This window comes from Dromiciops gliroides, chromosome 3 (genome assembly GCF_019393635.1).
Source record: "Dromiciops gliroides isolate mDroGli1 chromosome 3, mDroGli1.pri, whole genome shotgun sequence".
Classification (NCBI taxonomy): Eukaryota; Metazoa; Chordata; class Mammalia; order Microbiotheria; family Microbiotheriidae; genus Dromiciops; species Dromiciops gliroides.
Window position 1 is genome coordinate 439,623,472 of NC_057863.1, and position 19,798 is coordinate 439,643,269.

General features: G+C 39.3%; 2 protein-coding genes across 2 annotated transcripts in view; one reads left to right on the forward strand and one right to left on the reverse strand.

Moving 5' to 3' along the window:
- The first annotated feature begins 710 nt into the window (after positions 1-710).
- OLA1 (Obg like ATPase 1) overlaps positions 711-19,798 on the forward strand; it is a 255,463-nt gene continuing 236,375 nt past the window's right edge. The window contains 2 exon segments of the mRNA XM_043996908.1: positions 711-893; positions 2,230-2,330. Of these exon segments, the coding sequence (XP_043852843.1) occupies positions 2,230-2,330 (101 nt within the window). The 5' untranslated portion in view covers positions 711-893.
- On the reverse strand, positions 19,112-19,342 carry LOC122750236 (small integral membrane protein 1-like). The gene has a single exon (XM_043996909.1). The coding sequence runs from the start codon at positions 19,340-19,342 to the stop codon at positions 19,112-19,114; it is 231 nt and encodes a 76-aa protein (XP_043852844.1).

The window sequence follows — 19,798 nt, forward strand, 5'->3', positions numbered from 1 at the left end:
CCTATTATGAGCCAGGCACTATAAGGGCTTTACAATTATTATCTCATTTGGTCTTCACAACAACCCTGGGAGGTAGGTGGTATTATCAGCATTTTACAAGGAAAAAGGTTAAGTAACTTGGCTAGAATCACGCAGCTAGGAAGTAGAACTGAGAATACGATCCAGTCCGGCACTCTTTCTGGAGACCCATAATGAATGTGTCCCCTTCTCCCTCCACCCCCCATTGGGTGTGCACTCAATTCAGGGGTAAGTAGTGGTGGCAGGAGAAATATACCAAGATTAATGAGAACCAAAAAACACAAGCAAATAAATGCAGACAATTTCATCCCAGCCTAAGGGTGGAGCAAGTTATTAAAGCTGGACGACTCCCTGCTGTCTCATAACCACGCGGATGCACGACCCAGGGAAAGGGGGGCTTATTGAGAGAATGCGTGAGAGTACGTAGAAAGGAGAGGGCTTGAAAGCAGAGAAGGCGGACCGTCTGACCAAATTGCATCAGGGAAACAGGCAGGAAGGACCACGTGTTGCAAGAAGTGGAAGACTCCAGAGCTGGCGGAGGCAAGAGAGCCCCGCCCGCTCGTGCTCGGAGCCCCGCCTTCGAAAAGCGGCCTCGAGTCCCCTGCCCCGCCCCCTCCCTCGCAAGCTCTCTCTCGAGGCGTGGCCAGCCAATGGGACGGGACGGGGCGGTGCTCGGGAGCAGCTGCGGCGGTGGCTGCTTGGGCTCCTGCGGGCGGCTGGGCCCGCCTGTTCCGCTGCCACCGTAGTGCGTGGTGCTGGGCGACGGAGCCGCGTTTAATCCCTCCCTCCCTCCTCTCTCCCCGCCTCCTGCTACCGTCAGCCTCCGTTTCCCCGCGCGCCGGGGAACTCTGTGTCATAGTCGCCCCCTCAACAAGGTGAGGACCCGTGGGGAGATCGCGGCTCTAGGGAGCCGGCCTCGGCCGCCCGGCGCCTGCCCCCGCGGCTTCCTGGGGCTGTTGTGCCGCGGGTCTGACCCGGGCGGGGCTGAATGAATGAGGAGCCGGCCCTCGGAGTAGGCCGCACGGCCTGGGTAGCCGCGTCCTTCCCCGGGTCAGGGCGTGCGCACATGGGGTGGCAGGCTGGGCCTGGGACCGGGGCTGGGGCATCTCGAGGCCGGGCACATCTCCTCCCAGGCCGGCCTGTGGGAGCGGGAGGTGTCGGGGGCGGGGGGGTGGACAGGTGGAAGGGCCGAGGATCCATCGGGGAGCAGCGGCGCCCCTGGGGCCCGCACGGAAAGGAGCCGAGGGAGAGTGAGGCGTGATTCCTCGGGACACGGGGGTCCCGGAAGAGGGACTTGTCCTTTTTTCTATGAGCCTCAAATAAGTGACACGAGACAGCTGTGGATCCCAGTGAGCACCGGGCGGGTACACGGTCTGTCTGGATCAGTCGGTCCTTGACTTGTTCAGTGACTGGCGCCGATTAGACCTTTTCAAACAAGCGGAATATAATAATGGGTTGAATGGGGGGGGGGGGATAGGTTCTACATAACAGGATTTGGAGTTTGGAAGGGACCTTAAGATACAGGCAGAATAGGGGAGCTTAGTTCCTGGAGCAGACGAGCTTTTCCTTTGGGCTCCAAGGGATGGAGAGCACATAAAGTTAGAAGGGACCAACAGCTTGTTTTTAGTATCTGCCCACACATGGGGAAGGTTTAGGTGTGGAGCTAACAGTCCTTAGAACGGTGGCTCCTTCATATAATAATAATAATAATAATAATAATAATAATAATAATAATAATAATAATAATAATAATAATAATAATAATAATAATACGAAGGTATAGGTAGGAACTAGCCTTAAAGACGGGGACTACTTCACTGATATTTCTTTTAATGCTTTCTCGTACTCTGAGCCACATTTCAGGTTTGCAAATAGCATAGTCAGCACACTGATCCCGGAGGGCGCTTGTAGCTGAGTTTTTAAGCCTGCCTTCAGCTATTGGGTGGTAAACCTTTCTGGGACTTTACAGGAGTGGTTGCAGTTACAACAATCACATCTCTGAAAGGACTTTTCTTTAGTAAGCCATATGCAGTTCTGTCATCTAAGATTATCGGCGTATTTCCTTTTTTAAAAAAATTGTGCTGTTATATGACACCCTGAAGGATATTTCATAAATTTGGTGGAATACGTGTATGGTTTGGTGGAGGGGGCAAAGGAAAAAGCCTTGATTAAGAGGATTTAAAAAAAAAATTAAACATTTTGATGTTTCAGATGCCCCCCAAAAAGGGAGGTGATGGAATTAAACCACATCCAATCATTGGAAGATTTGGGACCTCATTGAAAATTGGTATTGTTGGATTACCAAATGTTGGGTAGGTGAACAATGGGCTTTACCTCTCTTATTTACATCTTATAAATCTTTGATTTAATGTTATTCATAAATGAGTTAATATGTATACAGTGCTTTGCAAACTTTAATAAAATATATAAATATTAGCTCTTATTATTAGCTATTATATATAACAGGCAGTATGTGGTATATAGTGAGGTGTCCTTGCAGTGATGAAGATCAGGGTTTAAGTCCCTCCTCTGACATACTGAATATGTGACTGGACAAGTTATTTGACCACTAGGAAACTCTGAGACTTAAGGTTGCTATCAGAGTTTTGACCTACATTGGTAGATGGAGTTTTCCTCATCTGGGAGTCCCTTATACTAGTCAAATCACAAGTCCAGTCCCTATCTCTGTTACATATCAAAACTCGGGAAATAACTAAAATTTATAGTTTTGGTAGATGCTAAGATAGACATCTGAGTATGCTGTGATTTAATTAACTTTATTTTAAGAATGATGTTTGTGTTTGGATTTCTGCTTTAGTTCATGGGTGCTGTCAAAACTTATTTTGACCTGGAAAAAGCTACATTTTAGTAGTTCAAATTGCTTAAAATACTATGTAGAAACATAAACACAAGTATATTTATCTGTAAGTTGGGGAGCTTTAAAGAAGGTCTGGATACATTTTGTTTTGACACAGTAGTTCTGAACTTGAAATCAGGGAGACCTAGGTTCAAATTATACTTCACTTACTAGCTGTGTGATCCTAGGCAAATAGCTTAATCTCTCTTACCTCAAATTTTCATCTATAAAATAATGGGTTGGACTAGATAGTTTTTATGATCCTATTGACGTTCAAACTGCTCTACAAAACAGTTAAGCAAAACTGCTTAATATTGTACTTGTGACTGATAATAGATATCATTTTCCACTTTAATTGGTTTCTGGTTCTTGATAGGAGAAATGAATGCTTGAGCTTTGATAATATGGTACCAATATTTTCCGTTTTATTTGACCTGAGTTTGGTATCTCTTAATGTTGACTTTATTTACATTGTGATGAACAGTACTGACAGTATACTTTGTCATGATACTTTCTTCACTGTAGAATTATAGAATCTTGGATTTAGAGATCATCTAGTCCAACTATCTCATCGTATAGATGGAGAAACTGAGGATAATCTAGTCCAATGATCTCATTTTACAGATGAGGAAACTGAGGTTCATTTGTACGCATTAAGCCAAAGACTGGATTTCTTTTTGGTGTGCTGAACTGCATACACTATCCTTCCTTGCTGCTCTGTTTCTTCACCACTCACTAATTTCTCAAATCCTTGAATCTGATTTTCAAACCTACCACTCTATGAATAATTTTTGCCAGTAGGCATCTTTTTACTGCTAATGTGTGTGTGTGTGTGTGTGTGTCTGTCTGTCTGTCTGTCTGTCTGTCTATCTACTTATCTACCAACCTATTTGTCTGATAAAGTGAAGTTGTCTCAGAGGGAAGTCACTAAGATTAAAGAGGACTGGAAAAGGCTTCTTTTAGAAGGTGAGACTTCAGCTGAAACTTGAAGCAAGCCAGGAGGTAGAGATAAGGAGGGAGAGTGTTCCAGATATGGGGGACATGTATAAGAAACCATGGACTTCTGTTAATGCACAAATTATTATTATTATTATTTTTTTTAGTGAGGCAATTGGGGTTAAGTGACTTGCCCAGGGTCACACAGCTAGTAAGTGTTAAGTGTCTGAGGGCGGATTTGAACTCAGGTACTCCTGACTCCAGGGCCGGTGCTTTATCCACTGCACCACCTAGCTGCTCCTCTAATTAGGACTACATAATATGTTTTATTGAACAAAAAATTCCCACAAAACCCAAAATGTCATAGGATGACTAGATAGCAGTTAAAAGCAAGTAATAGGGAAGTCCCAGGTAGGTAGGCCATTTTGATGAATGAAAGAAAAGCCATTTAAGTGTTTTCTATGTGTAAAACACTGTGAAGCACTAGGGATACAAATAAAAAAGCACAACAGCCCCTTCTGTCAAGGAGCTCACATTCTAATAGAAGAGACAATACACACAGGAGTGCTTAGCTGCAGAAAGATCAGCAGTCCTTTGGGTGCAGTGGCAAAGTAGTGGGCAATATATTTTCTTTAATGTCATTTCCATTAATAAAGATATGATCTGTTTCTGATGCTGAACCACTTGACGGTGCCAAAGATGTTGGTGTCAAGAATTTTTGGGGTGATTCTTCAGTTGTGGCAGCTAATGTAGAATCACTTGACAGGTTATTCCCTGGAGTAGTTTTGCTGTGGCACCTTGCTGGCAATGGGGTTTGTTGTCTGGGAAGCACTGCTGCTCCTGGAGCTCTTGAAATTGCTATTGTTGGCAGTTAGATCGTGGTAGAGATGGTGAACCTCTTGTCAATGAGGATTGCTCCTCTGGACAATGGCTGAGGGAGCCTGGCTGGCAGTAGGGTTAGTAGTCTGAGGGTTAAAGCAATTCCCAGGGGTTCTTGGGTTCTAGGTCCTAGGTTCTTTTCAGGTTCTGAGGAGAAGTAGTAGGTTGATTTGATTTGCTTGGCACATGCCACCCTCTGTTCCTTTGGGATACTTCACTGCTTCAGCTATGTTGGTTTGTCTATCCTTTCAGAAGCAGTGTTTGTGTAGTGAGTGGGTAGTGAGATCAGCACCAAGAATGACCTTGATAGTAAACTAGTGCTCTTTGAGGCAGAGACTCCTTTATATGCTTTCTTCTCATGAGTATTGTTTCTGTAGAACGGCAGGTGAAATGGGAGAGGGCTGCAAGTAGACACATTTGATTGGATGAGAAGAGTATTGGGATGGGGAGCCAGAAAACTTCCCAGGAAGCCTCCCCTTCATTCTTTCCCCCTTTCCCTTTTGTTTTTGACTCTTTTTCCAGTTGATTGCTTTGGAATCTTAATCACTCTTGCCTTTAACTAACACCTCTATGCAGATGACTCCAAAATCAGTAACTCTATGTCTTGATGTCTCTTCTGAGTTGAAGACTTACATGTGCTTTCAGGACTTCTCTACTTGGATTTCCTCCCACCAACTAAACATGTCTAAAATAGAGAGTATCTTTTTGCCTCTAGCATCAGTTCCTTCCTTTGACTTAATTTTTTCTTCCTGTGATACTACTATTCATCCAAAGCACAGAATGTAGAGCTGGAAGGACACTTAGGGGTCATTTAAGCACTTATGGCATTTAGTTCATCTATCCTGGATAAACTCATTATCCTTGTGGCTTGCCAGATCCAAACTCTCCTTCCCTAGCCATCATTCTCCTATATATGTTTTCTTCCTTTATCAGAATCTAAGCTCCTTAGGGCAGAGACTATCTCATTTTAAAATTTGGAAACAGGCCCTTTGCACAGGATATGATACATTGTAAATGCTTAATGAAAGGTTTTTTTTTTATTCTTTAGCATTACAGATGAGAAAACAGATGCCCAGGGATGCCAAATGACTTTCCTAAGCTTGAACAGTTATTAAGTGGCAGAACGCTGTTACATCTGATAGTTCCCTCTTCCTCACCTTATAGCTAATCAGTTACTAGGTCCTGATGATTCTACTCCTATAACATCTTTTACATCTGTCCCTCTTCTCTGTTTCTACTATGACTAACCTAGAAAAGACCTTAATTATTCTTTGTCTGGTCTATTGTTTTTTCTTTTTTTCTTTTTTTACAATACATTTTTATTTACTTGATTAAACGTTTTCTATTTACATGTAATTAAAAGAAATAAACATTTTTATTTATAGTTGTGAATTCCAATTTTTATCCCTCTTTCCTTCCCTTCCCTCTCCCATCCCTGAGGCAGCAAACAATCAGATATGGGTTATACATGTATGATTATTGTAGGGGCCAAATTTATTATGGGGAGAGTTAATTGGGTAGCTCGCTATAATATTGGGGTTCAGAAAATAATGAGAGACCTCTAGGTCTAAAGTTTCTTCCCTTCCAAACTGCCTTTTTTAGTTATTTCTCCCAGGCTCATAAGAAAGGAGATTAATAGCCTCTTTTCCACAAACAAACCAGTTTTTATGAATGGGAATAAAATTTACAACAAAGGTGAAGTTAATAAAGCCAGGGACAAGGGAATAGGGGAAGAGAAAAATGAATAAGGTCCCTGGCTCTAGCAAAGACTGACTCAAACCCCAAACTTGCTTCCAGCTCAGCTAACCCAGAGAGCTGGCCTCGTTTCCACAAACTCACGACCTGGGGTCCCTAGTTTTTCAGTGAGAGTCAGCTGTGTCTCTCCAGTCCGCTCTTGAAGCTCACCAAAAAAGAAAGAGAGAGCTTCTCAGAGCCAGTGTTTCCCCATTTACTTTCTTTCGCCCTCCTCCAAAGGGGAGGTCCTTCAAGCTGGTTGGCTGAGAGTGGTCCCCTGCTATAGTAGTACACCAACACATCACTCAGGGCCAGCCAGGTGTGTCTGCGATCTAATCATCCCCAAGTAGGTACTTAGTCAGTTTCTCATTCTCACCCAATACAAGCAATACTAAATCAATCAGGTGGGGCCCCTGGGCATCTGCCAAATTCCATTATTTTATCACATTATGTAAAACATTACCATATTTGTCATTTTGTACAAGAAAACTTGATTAAAAGGAAATAAAAGAAAAAGTGAAAGATGGCATGCTTCAGTCTGTTCCATCAATATCAGTTATTTCTTTGGAGGTGGGTAGTATGTTTCATCGATAGTTCTTTGGGATTTCCTTGAATTACTTGGATTATTGTTGAGAATAGTCAAGTCATTCACAGTTCTTCATCGACCAATATTGCTGTCTCTGTGCACAGTGTTCTCTTGGTTCTGCTCATTTCATTACACATCAGTTCCTACAAGTCTTTCCAGGCCTTTCTGAAGTCATCCTGCTTGTCATTTCTTATAGCACAATAATACTCCATCATTATCACATACCACAGTTTGTTTAGCCATTCCCCAGTTGATGGGCATTACTTTGATTTCCAATTCTTAGCCCTGTCTAGTTTGTTTTGTAATAGCTTCTTCATATGTCTTCTAGCTTCTACTCTCTAATCTGCCTTTCATACCATGTCCAGAATAATCCCTTTTTTCCCCTCTTTTTCTTTTCAGGGCAATGAGGGTTAAGTGACTTGCCCAGGGTCACACAACTAGGAAGTGTCAAGTGTCTGAGGCTGGATTTGAACTCAGGTCCTCCAGAATCCAAGGCCGGTGCTTTATCCACTGTGCCACCTAACTGCCCTATAATCTTTTTTAAGTATTAGAGCCCTGTTATTTCTCTGCAAAAAAAACCTTCAGTGGTTCCTCATTTCTTCCTGAGAGCCACATCCTTTGCCAAAGCTCTCCATAATTTAGTGCCATCCATCTTTTCTAGTTTTGTATCTTATTACTAACCTCCCTAGACTCTGTGCTCCAACCAAACTTGTTTTCTTCTGTCATTCGAATGTAATATATATCCTGTTTCTGTGCTTTTCCTTATATATTTGACCATTAAGTAACATGAGGCTAAGGAATGTTTAAATGATTTGCCCAAGGTCACAGAGCTGGATCTAGAATGCAGGTCTCCTCACTCTATGTCTGCAATACCCTCCTTCCCCTCTTAAACAGTGGAATTCTATTCTTTAAAGATGACTTCAAGTGCAACTTCTGTGAATTCCTTCATGACATATATCATACAGTGTTGGACATTGACAGAAAGACCTCAATTTCTTTTTTACCTTTGACAGTTACTATCTGTGTCATCATGAGTAAATCATTTTTCTGAGCCTTAGTTTGATCATTTGTAAAATGGGGCTAAATAATAACTTATGGATTTGTTGTGAAGCTCCAGTGTGATCATCTATGTAAAACTTTTTGCAAACCTTAAAAATAAAATGTTAGCTGTTAATTCATTCTTATCTATTATGATGAGATTCAGATATAAATGGTTCTGTGATGTCAGTTGCTATCTTGTTATTATTTCATAATTAATATTCTATGGACTCTTGCACAGGTGGCTAAAATAATTTTTTTGTAGTTATGTAAAATTGTTAGAATATAAGTTCATCCTCTTTAAACTCAGAATCATCCTTGGGACAATTCTAGTAGCAGATGAGATACCTGGGATAATATGTATCTCACTCTATTCCCATTTGATCTTTATCTCTTCTACTTCTCTATGTTTTGAAAGTTTTTAAAAATTCTATAAGATTTGGAAAGTATAGATATTTGGTATGTCATCATTTATTAAAACATTTAAAATTTTTTATAGATAACCTTTATATCTGGGCAATTGTGGACAATAATTTGGTTGGCATGAAAATTCTGGTCCTGTTATAGTTTATTGGTTGAGTTCTTCGGGATATTTTGAAGTCTCTATTTGTAGTATGAAGATTTCTTGTGGCTTAGTCCATGAAAGATAACAGTCTTTTGATATATAATTCTATCTACCAGGTTTTGTCTTACTATATATTGCTAAATTTTTACAACCTATAGTAATCTATTGCTTAGTCTAGTGTTTCCTTGCATAATCTACATTGATCAGTAAATCCAGTCTTTTTAAGAAAAAAATCTTTTGTAATTTCTAGAACTAATGATCTTGAATTGTTATCATAAAACCCTTTATTGTTTCCACAAACAGATCTGAGTGACTCAGCCATTATTTTGATTGTTTTTTGTTATTGTTGTTGACATATTATTGGTTGGATTCTTTTGGATATTGCCTATGGAGAGTTTTTGATTCTATTCTTGCACATAACTGTTTGATAGGCTCAGGACAGACATAAATTGCTTTTGGTTACATTCAACAAACCCAATGGCATATATCAGTCTTTACTATTTCTTCGTGAAATTATTTCTGTTTGTCTCATAAGTAGTTTTCTAGGTTTCTGACCTGTTTATTATGCACTCTAAGAATGTTTATCCGTCCCTTTGTTTTCTTTGTGAGATTGTTAATTTTTTTTATACTTGCTTTAGGATGATGCTCAGGTCCTCCTGAATCCAGGGCTGGTGCTTTATCCACTGTGCCACCTAACTGCCCCATATTAAATGTTGTATGAATTTTTTTGAGTACATTTTTCCACATCTGTTATGGTACCATTATATAGTGTTACATAGATCTTAATTCCTTTAAACATTTTCCCTCCATTCAACTTTGATTTTAGGATGCCAGGAAGTCAGTCATCTTTTTGCTTAAGGTATCTTACCTGGAGTAGACCAAGGTATTTGGAGGTATTTTATTTCAATCTTTGGTTAGTATAACTTCCAGATTGAGTCTTGAAGCCTTTAGACTATTTTTGCTTGGTATGTAGTAATTTTAAACTTCTCAAATCTAAATAACATTTTGATATCATTGGAGAAAGAATAAATGGGTTATTTACTGTTCTATATTGTGTTTTAGGTGTTACCACATAGCTTGGCGCCATTCATGTACATTAAGATGTTTTTGATTTGACTTCCTCTTTAATTTGGAAACCATACTTCCTTCTATGTGAGAAAGATGCTAATGAATTGAAGGCCATGAAGATGTTGTGTTAAAAACAGAACTGTTTTCATGGGAACATCATATATTCTGGTATTCTCATTCTATATACTTGCATTTATTTTATATATTTTCAATACATGAATAAGCCATGAGTGCAGTACTGAGTCAAAGGCTTTGTGATAATTAACAGAAGGCTGCTGTAAAAATGTTGCAGTGCTTTTGAGTAGCTTGTTTGATAACTGCAAATTAAAAATAAGCGACTTTTTTGATAACCCTGGGATCTTTTTTGGCATATCCTTTTTGTTCCGCAGGCCATGTGTTTTCTTTTCTTTTCTTTTTTTTAAGTGAGGCAATTGGGGTTAAGTGACTTGCCCAGGGTCACACAGCTAGTAAGTGTTAAGTGTCTGAGGCCAGATTTGAGCTCAGGTACTCCTGACTCCAGGGCCAGTGCTCTATGCACTGCGCCACCTAGCTGCCCCTGATTTCTTTACTTCTTAAGGCCTAATGGGAAAGTTCCTGATTGATATTGAATTTAAAAATTTTATTATATTGGTTCTTTGACTCCTTGTGTTGTTTTAATCCTTTCAACTTTAGCTTTCAATTGCCGATTAAAGGAGTCCATAAGTTCTCTTGTTCTTTTCCTCTCTAGATTCCTTTTTTGCATTGTTTCTTTTTTGTTATCTTTAATTGAATAATATAGTATTCAAGTTTTCTATAGTGCGAACTTCAGTGCCACTGTCAGGGACAGAATTCTGGGGGTTATGAAGCTTATGCTTGATGAAATAGGGCATTTATTAAAATTTTTATAATGTAAAACACTAGTGGAAATGGCAACTTGTTAAAGCCTTCATTGGAGTAAGAGAGAATAAAAGTTTGTATTTCAAAGGACTTCCCTGCTTAGGTCTAGCTGCTTACAAAGTATAGGGAAATTCAGTCCTTTTACATTCAGTATTGCAGGAGTTATATTTGATGTATCTTTTGCTGTTTCCTGGTCTACTGTTATTCATCAGATCATGGAATTTTAAGACAAAAGGGACTTAAGTAATTTAATTCAACTTCTTTGTATAGATAAAGAAATGGAGGCCCAAAGAGGTTAAGTTTATATTAGAGGAAGGTAATAAATAAACCAAATAAACCAAAACTAAACACAATTTCTATATTTCATGTTATTAAATCTTTAAAATTTTTCCACCATCCTATCAAAGATGTTTTTTTCTACTTTAGGATTTCTAACAACTCTCTTTCCAATTTGTTTTTCCTGCTTTTAAAATTTTCTTATGTTTTAATTCATATTTCTAAAGTGTGTTAACAACTGTTCGGGGAACTTTTCATCACAATGATCTGAGCTAGGCATTCTTACACTGATCACTGCTGTACAAGTGAGGAGATGTAAGGTCAGAGAGGTAAGGTGACTTTTTCAAAGTCATCCACTACTGTCAGAGTCAAGGTCCATCCTCCAGTTTTCTGCAAGTTCATTGTTGAGTCCATTACAGCCATACTCCTTTTTTCTCTCTGCTTTTGAAAAAGTCACACACACACACATACAGCTTTATCTTCTTGCTTTCTCATTTTCAAACTCAACTGCAACATTCACCAATTTTACAGTGGAGGCTGTAATGCATTTTTTCTCATGAATGCTTGGAAATTCTTATGGTCTTTAAATGACACTCTTTTTCCTTCAACCAGAATGCTTATATTCATTGTAAAACCGATTCTGCAATTGAAGTCCAAGTATTTTATGTTTTCACTGTTTCACTGTATTTTGTTTGTATGGAAAAATCTAGTCAGATCCTGAATAATATTTTTTGGTGTGCAATTTCTTTCTTTCTGGTGGCTTCATGGACTTTTTCCCTTTATTTTTGAAATTATATATATATGTATATCTATCTATCTATCTATCTATCTATCTATCTATCTATCTATCTATCTGTATACACACACTCATGCGTGTGAGTTGAATTTTGTCTTTCTACCCACAAGATGTAATTTGTTTTTGGTAGTTTTGGAAAATTTTCTGGAATAGTTTTCTGAAATATAGTGATCATATGCCTATATTTAAGAATACCAACAATTCTGAGATTCCTATTTCTGGATATGTCTATTAAATCTATTAACTTTGGTGCATTCCTTCCAAATCTCTATTTGAATTATTTTCTGAGCTTCTCTATTATCACACCTCATTTTCAGGGAGCTGATTTGTATTCTTTTTTATGCATTCAGTGATATTTTAAATCCCCTATACTATTCCTCATTTTTTATTGTATTATCCCATGATTTAAAAAAAAATATGAAACTGAACTTTTGTTGTACAGTTTTTTCATTCTACGATTTCCTAGCTGCATTCAGTTTTTCAGTTGTGCAATATATATAATAGGCTACCTGGGAACGCTAGGAATTTTTATATTTTTAGTATGGTTTTAGTGTTTATATCACCTTGAGTTTTTTATCTGCTCTTTTAAAAGAGGCATTTATTAAAGAATTAGTTTTCCTTTGGTTTGCATCTTTTGGAAGATTGGATTTTCATGCAACAATTTCCAGCAGTTTTGTTGCCATTTTTGAGGACTGAGAATCTTGACTCTCTTTGATTCTTATTCTTTACCCGTCCCAGAAGTTTTAACAGTATCCCAAATATAGTTGAATATAAGGCAGTTAGCTAGACTACCTCTTAGGTACTATCAATAAACTTGAAAGCACTATATTTTAGAATCATATTTTAGTTTCTCATGGAGTATTTGTAAGACAACAGGAAAGTTGCTAATTCTTGTGGGATAAGCTTATTTTAAGTAGTAATAATATGTAACTTTATTTATATAGGCTCACAACAATGCTAAAGTAGGTAGTGCTTTGTAAAGTAGAATAATTAAATAACTACTAATTTAATACATAATGACTTTAAATAATCAGTTGATGATTATGTAAACCCAGTAGTTACCCAGAAAAATTACGTGTGCATATATATACATATATATGTATATATATATATAAACTCAAAATATTTTGCTACTTGCATTAAAAATGCCTGTCATGTCCTATAGATGAAAACAGCTATCCTCATTAAAAAAAGAGAAAAATATACCGTTTTGATGGAATGATAATATATTACTGGAACATAAAGGCAATTTACATGAGATTGAGTAACCTTGAAAACTGAGATCACCTGCTTTGTTGGGTTACTTTATAGTATCATGTATATCATTAGATTTCATATCTAATTGTACTAGAGAATTTCCTTGGTCTTTTTCTGGACAGATATGACATTGTATCTATCATAATTCCTTTATTCACATTTCTTTCTTTCTTTCTTTTTTTTTTGTGGGGCAATGGGGTTAAGTGACTTGCCCAGGGTCATACAACAAGTAAGTGTCAAGTGTCTGAGGCCGGATTTGAACTCAGGTACTCCTGAATCCAGGGCTGGTGCTTTATCCACTGCGCCACCTAGCTGCCCCTCACATTTCTGACATTTAGTATTTAACAGTAATACTTAATCAGCTTGATACTTTTACTGTTGACTACTACGTACATTTTTCCAAATTAAAAATAATTTTGGAAGAATATTGCATTTATTTTCCATTCTATGTAAATGCCGTGTAATGAGGTATGGGCAATATCATACCTATATATACCGTGGACTACTGGGATATAGTAGATAAAGTTTTGGATTTGGAGTTGGGAAAACTTGGGTTCAAAACCTGTTTCTGATATTAACTCTTGTGACCATGGGCAATTTACTTCATCTTTCTGGGCCTTAGCTTCTTTTCTTGTAAAATGGGAATAATAGTACTGTGAGACCTACCTGACACACAGGACTGTTGTGAAGTGCAAATAAAATAATGCACTTTGTATAAGTATTTTGTATATGTTAAAGCCATGTATGAATGCCAGTTATTATTGACATAGTGTTCATTAAAAAAAAATAATTCAAAGCACAGAATGTACATGTGATGAGTAGGCTAATGTATTTCTCTCAGAATTTGCTTTACCCTTTACTGATTCTACAATGTTCTGAGATTTTGCTTACAGTTTTAGGGAAAATTGTGCACTTTTTTAAGGGTAGAAATAAAATATTTTCTGGAGTATAGTGATATGGGAATCAAGGCATGTTTTGGGAATAGATATTCCTTTATTACATCAACATTTTTTTACTGAGATATTTGTAAAAGCCTATATATTTGGGAGACATAAATTGGTACTTTATTTTTCTTTTACTTTTTAAGCTTTTACTAATGGTCTTTAAGAGGTCTAAATGTATAAAAATGTCCTCATTCCACAAAAGGCCTTATAGGCTATAATGCGACAGGCTGAGGGGCAAAACTTTCAAATTTTCCTTTGCTTTTGCAAAGCTTTTCTTCTGTAATAGATTTGAATAGATCAAAATGTCTTAACATGCCACTGAAGCCTACAGTAATAATCCTTAGAGTTTTTCCTTTTTCTTTCCTCTTTCTTTCTGCCTTTTTTTTTTTTGCCTACAAAGCTACTGGCAGATATAGATGACATAGACTTTATGAAATTTTAAATAAATGGCCAAGATAAGACGATATATAGACATGGAGATTTGTCTTCAAAATTCAGTTTTACTACATGTAAGAATTTTTGTTGAATAAGGAAAAAAAATCAGCCTTTTACTTTGCTATCTTACTGTATAACAATTTATAGATTTTATTTTATTCTCTGAAAAATGCATTTCTTTTAAGGCAGGCTTTAAGATATGAAACCCTAGCCAATTACTATAATATATAATATGCTGTAATATATAGTAATCAATGGGTATTTATTAAGTGCACATAGGTGCCAGGCACCTTGCTAGTTAGACAAATACAAAGAATGAAACAATATTATATTCAAGGAGCCTATATTATAGTTAAAGGACACAAGTACAACTATAAGGCTATCCGCAACAAATATGTTACAAAATAGTTAATTCATACAAGTTAGCTAGAGAGAACCCTGGGAGTTGGGAGGATCATAAAAGGCTTCATTTAGAAGGTGGTACTGCGGTCTTGAAATTGAGAGAGACTCTGTGAGGAGGGAGTGTGTTCTAGGTTGGCGGAAGGAGGGCATCAACAGTGTCCATTTCAAAGGCACAGAACAGGAGCAATGTACAATGATATGGAGATATAGGTTGAAAAAGGTTTTAAAAACTGAACAGTTTATATTTTATCCTTGAGGTCATAGGGGAATGACATGATCATATCTGTGCTCAGGGAATATCACTTAGGTGGTTATATGAAGGATTGACTGGAGTGGGGAGAGACTTGAGACACGGAGATTAAGAAGGATGGAACAGTATGAGTTCTTGTATCTAAGGGGTTGGATACAAGAGATGTGGGGGAGATTTAGCAATGAGTGCATATATGGAGTGAGGAAGAGTCAAGAGTTGAGAATGTTCACTATGGAATAGGAATTTCAGAAGGCACAGTTGCTATGCAGTCTTTTGCATATATACAGGGAATAGAATGCCATAAAATACCAATATTAGTTACATTTCTTTTTAATTCTTTGCCCCCTTGCCCATTCTCTTTATACCTTGATAATCCTAATTTTGCATTACCTCTACTGTCTTGTACCTTCTACCCTCCTGCTTGAAGAAAGTGCTAGAAGTCTCACAACCCCTAACACTATATATTTGTTATCTAGTAACAGTTGAGCTTTTAAAATTGCCTTGTGTGCTAGGCACTGTGCTAAGCTCTGAAGTTACAAAGATGAAAGTAAAAGGCTCTTAACCTCAAGGATCTTGCATTCTCATTGGAGGGAGACAACACATGCATAAATGTATGAATACCACATACCAAATGAATACAAAGGAAGTTTGGGGAGGGAGTCTATCCACTGTTAGAGTGATCAGGAAAGACTCTATGTGTTTGCTTATATAGAAGGTGGGGTTTGGACTGAGCCTTGAGGGGCAACCAGTGATTCCATGAAATAAAGATGAGGAAGGATGTCCTGCATATTTCCAGTATGCATATTGGAAATATGGAGGACATCCACCACAAAGAGAGATGAGAGATGGAGTGTCTGTACTTTGTGTGGAGCATTAAATAGGGAGGTCAGTATGCCTAGATTGCAGAGTTTGTGAGAGAAAAGTAATGTATAAAAAAATTAGAAAGGTAGAGAGGGGCCAGATTGTGAAGAAATTTAAATACTAAAGAGTATATATTTATCTAAGCAATAATCAGAAGCTGATGTAGTTTGAATAGAGGAAGGTGCCATGTTCAGGCCTTCCACCTTAAAAAATATTTTTGTAATTGTGTAGAGAATGGATTTGAATTGGGAGAGGAAGGTGGGAAAAACAATTAGAAGGTTCTTGGAAATAGTCCTGTGGAGAGGTGATTATGGTTAGTACAGTATGGTAGTGGCTATATGAATGGAGAGAAGGGAATGTGTAGGAGAATTGTGAGGGTAGAAATGACATGGTTTGACAACAGATGGGAAAAAGCAGGTGAGTACTAGTGAAGAGTCAAAGATGACAGTAAGATTGTAAACCTTAGTGACTAGGAAGATAATGGTATCCATCCCAGGAAAGGAAAGTTAGGAAGGCGGAGAGCTTTGGGGGGAAATGAATGAATTCTTTTCTCAAAACGTGTGTGTGTGTGTGTGTGTGTGTGTGTGTGCGTGCGCGTGCGCACGCGCAAGTGCATGAGAGAGAGAGAGAGAGAGAGAGAGAGAGAGAGAGAGAGAAATTGATTCTGCACTATGACTCTTACACCTCTGCAAAGAGGTGGGTAGTATATTTTAACACAAGACCTCTGAAAATGTAGTTGGTCATTACACTGATCAGAATTCCTAAGTCTTTCAAAATTGTTTGTCTTTTAGGGGGCAGCAAAGGTGGTGCAGCGGATAAAGCACCGGCCCTGGATTCAGGAGGACCTGAGTTCAAATCTGGTCTCAGACACTTGACACTTACTAGCTGTGTGACCCTGGGCAAGTCACTTAACTCTCATTGCCCCTCAGGAAAAAAAAACAAAAACGAAATACAGGAAAATTGTTTGTCTTTTATCATATTGTTGTCATTGTATAAGTTGTTCCTTTGATTCTGGTGACTTCATTCTGCATCACTTTATATAAATCTTCCCAGATTTCCTTTCAAAATTATTTGTCTTTATCATATTGTTGTCATTGTGTAAGTTGTTCCTCTGGTTCTGGTGACTTCTTTCTGTATCAGTTCATACAAGTCTTCCAGATTTCCTTGAAACCATCCCCTTCATTATTTTTCATATCACAATAATATTCTATCACATTTTATTCCATAAGTTGCTCATCTATTCCTTAGTTACTGGGCACCCATTCCAGATTTTTACTCTTTGCCACCTCAGAAAGATCTATAAATATTTTTGTATACTCTTAATTAGAATTTGTTTTGCTTAGGACTAATCCCTTCTTTAATGTGCTTCTTTCTAATACCCCCCTTTTTCCCTTTTCCCCTTTTTTTCCTATTCTGTGATATACCCAAGTAAGAGTGTGTGTGTTTATATACTTTACTCTTTTTGTTTGTTTTTAGCAGGGCAGTGAAGGTTAAGTGACTTGCCCAGGGTCACACAACTAGTAAGTTTCAAGTGTCTGAGGCCAGATTTGAACTCAGGTCCTCCTGAATCCAGGGCCAGTGCTTTATCCACTGCACCACCTAGCTGCCCTTTTCCTTTTCTTTTAAGATCATTGAAACATAACAGAACCACTTCCAGGCCTTCCATTTAACTAAACTTTGTCTTTGACCCCTGATAATGATAAGGTTCAGAAGGGAAATACTGCCTCCCCATATTATTAGAATATAGTAATTTGGGGCAGCTAGGTGGCGCAGTGGATAGAGCACTGGCCCTGGAGTCAGGAGTACCTGGGTTCAGATCCGGCCTCAGACACTTAACGCTTACTAGCTGTGTGACCCTGGGCAGGTCACTTGGCCCCAATTGCCTCACTAAAAAAAAAAATATAGTAATTTTATCCTTCTTTAGTTGTTCATCATTATTTGTTTGTGTTTACCCCCCTTTTTTTTCTTCACACAAGTGGCTGTTTATTAGAATCCTTCCAGTCTAGGATTTTTTTCCTTCATATTATTCTGCCTTTCTGGAAAGGCACAAGAAGGGGTGGGGCATAGAGGCTGGGGCTGAACCCCCAGAACACCCCAGTCCTCCATGGCTCAGCCTCTGCCTCTTTGGCGAGGTCATGGATCAGGAAGGAAGGTGCCTCAGCTTGGGGTGCTGCTTTCTCCTGGCTCTGAATCTTTGTGGCACCTGTGTCCAGGGGCCATTGGAAATATCTGGGCCCCAATTCAGATTCACTGGGGCTTTCTTCCTTCAGGGCAGGCCAGGGGATATTATTCCCTAGGATTTAGTGTAGTAATTGAGGGCAAATCTGGGGGAGGAGGCAAAGGATTAACTTGAGAGGGGATACCTCTGAGAGTAGCTCCAGAGCTGAATCTGAGACCTCCTTGCACACATAAAGGGGACATAGCTGTGGGCCTGTGAGTCTAGGAAAAGACCCTGGGCCTTGGGGGGCTGGGGGTTAAGGCTATGAATTTCCCTGCTGACCCCCAGGGACCATGGGAAATTTTTTGCTTTGCTAGGATTCCATGTTGAACCATTGTCAAAGAAGCATGGATTTAGAGATGGAAGGGACCTTCAAAATCATCTGGTCTCATTTTACAGTTGAGGAAACTGAGGCCCAGAGATGGTAAATGACTTTCCCAACTTTCCCGTGCTTACACAACATAAATGGGATAGTCAGGATTTGAACCAAGTACCTCTTTCCCATACATGGTGCTTCCTCTTTTAAAAAATTTGTGCTGGAAATAAGTGGGCCACTGCGTTTCTCTCCCTCAACAACTTTCAGGAGCGGGGGGAGAGGTCCATGCCTACGGCAGGTAGATTTTACCCTCACCACCTGTGATTGGAGCATGGATGGGTGGAAACGGAGCCCTAGAAGCTGGGGTGATGAGTGAACTGTGCCCTGGCCTCTCCCATCTTTCTCTGACCTTTGGCTGTCAAGCCACAGATCCAAAGGAGAGGTCTGGGAGATGCAGTCCTGGGCTTCAGTAACTCTCCCTGTGGGTGGAATGTGGCAGGGGAAGGCTGGGATGTGGACAGCTTAGTCTGGAATTCTATCCTGGGGCAAGGGAGAAGAGAAGTGTGTGAGGAGTCTGTGTTAGTGTCTGTCTTTTTCTGTGTCTATGTCTCCATGTATGGCTATCTCTTCTGTACAATGCCTGAGTGTCTGTCAGTCTAGGTATGTGTCTCTCTCTTTCCCTGTGTATGTGTGTGTGTGTATCTATATCTATAGGTGTGTGTGCCCCCAGGGGTCAGCCTGGCCTGGTGGTCTGAGCCAGGAAGTAAGAGGTCTCTGGGTAGGTGGATTCAGACAAGCGCTACTTGCACTTGTGGATATAGTAGCTGGTGACGTAGCTGATGATGAAGATGATCCAGAACATAATGATTCTGCCTGCCACCTTCATGGTGATGCCCAGCTTCCTGGTGCATAGTTTGGTGTAGATCTGCTCACAACCAGAGCTCTCGGAGGCCTGCACGTTCATGCTGACCTCATCCTGGCTGTTGCTCCACCTGCTGTACTGGATACCGCTCTCCTGGGGTTCCATCATTCTGACTGAGGTGACCTTAAGTTCCAAGCGCCAGACAAGGAGCTGCTCTGGTAGATGAAGTCCCCCAACCGAAGCTTGTTCTTCTCAGTCTTAGGAGAGGGTGTTGGGTACAGAGGTGCTGCCCTCCCTCTCTCTCACCTGCAGCTTCCTACCTGTCCCCCAGCTCTGGGCGAAGATGTATCTTGGATGAAGACATCTGTTTCTCTCTGGCCTTTGGGAGGAGTTGTTGTGGGGCAAGGCCATTAATGCAGCTCTCTGGACTGTTCCTGTGTTTACCTTTTTATGTTTCTCTTAACTCCAGTGTTTGAACATTATAGTTTCCTTGCAGCTCTGGTCTTTTCATTGGGAATGCTTAGGAGCCTCTGTTTTGTGAAGAAGACAGTTTTTTCCCTTATGTAATTATACTCAGTTTTTCTAGATAAGTTATCTTGTAAGCTTATATTTTTTGCCTTTTGG

Coding starts and splice junctions, on each gene's coding strand:
- LOC122750236 (XM_043996909.1), bottom strand. CDS start 19,342: ATGATGGAACCCCAGGAGAGCGGTATCCAGTACAGCAGGTGGAGCAAC.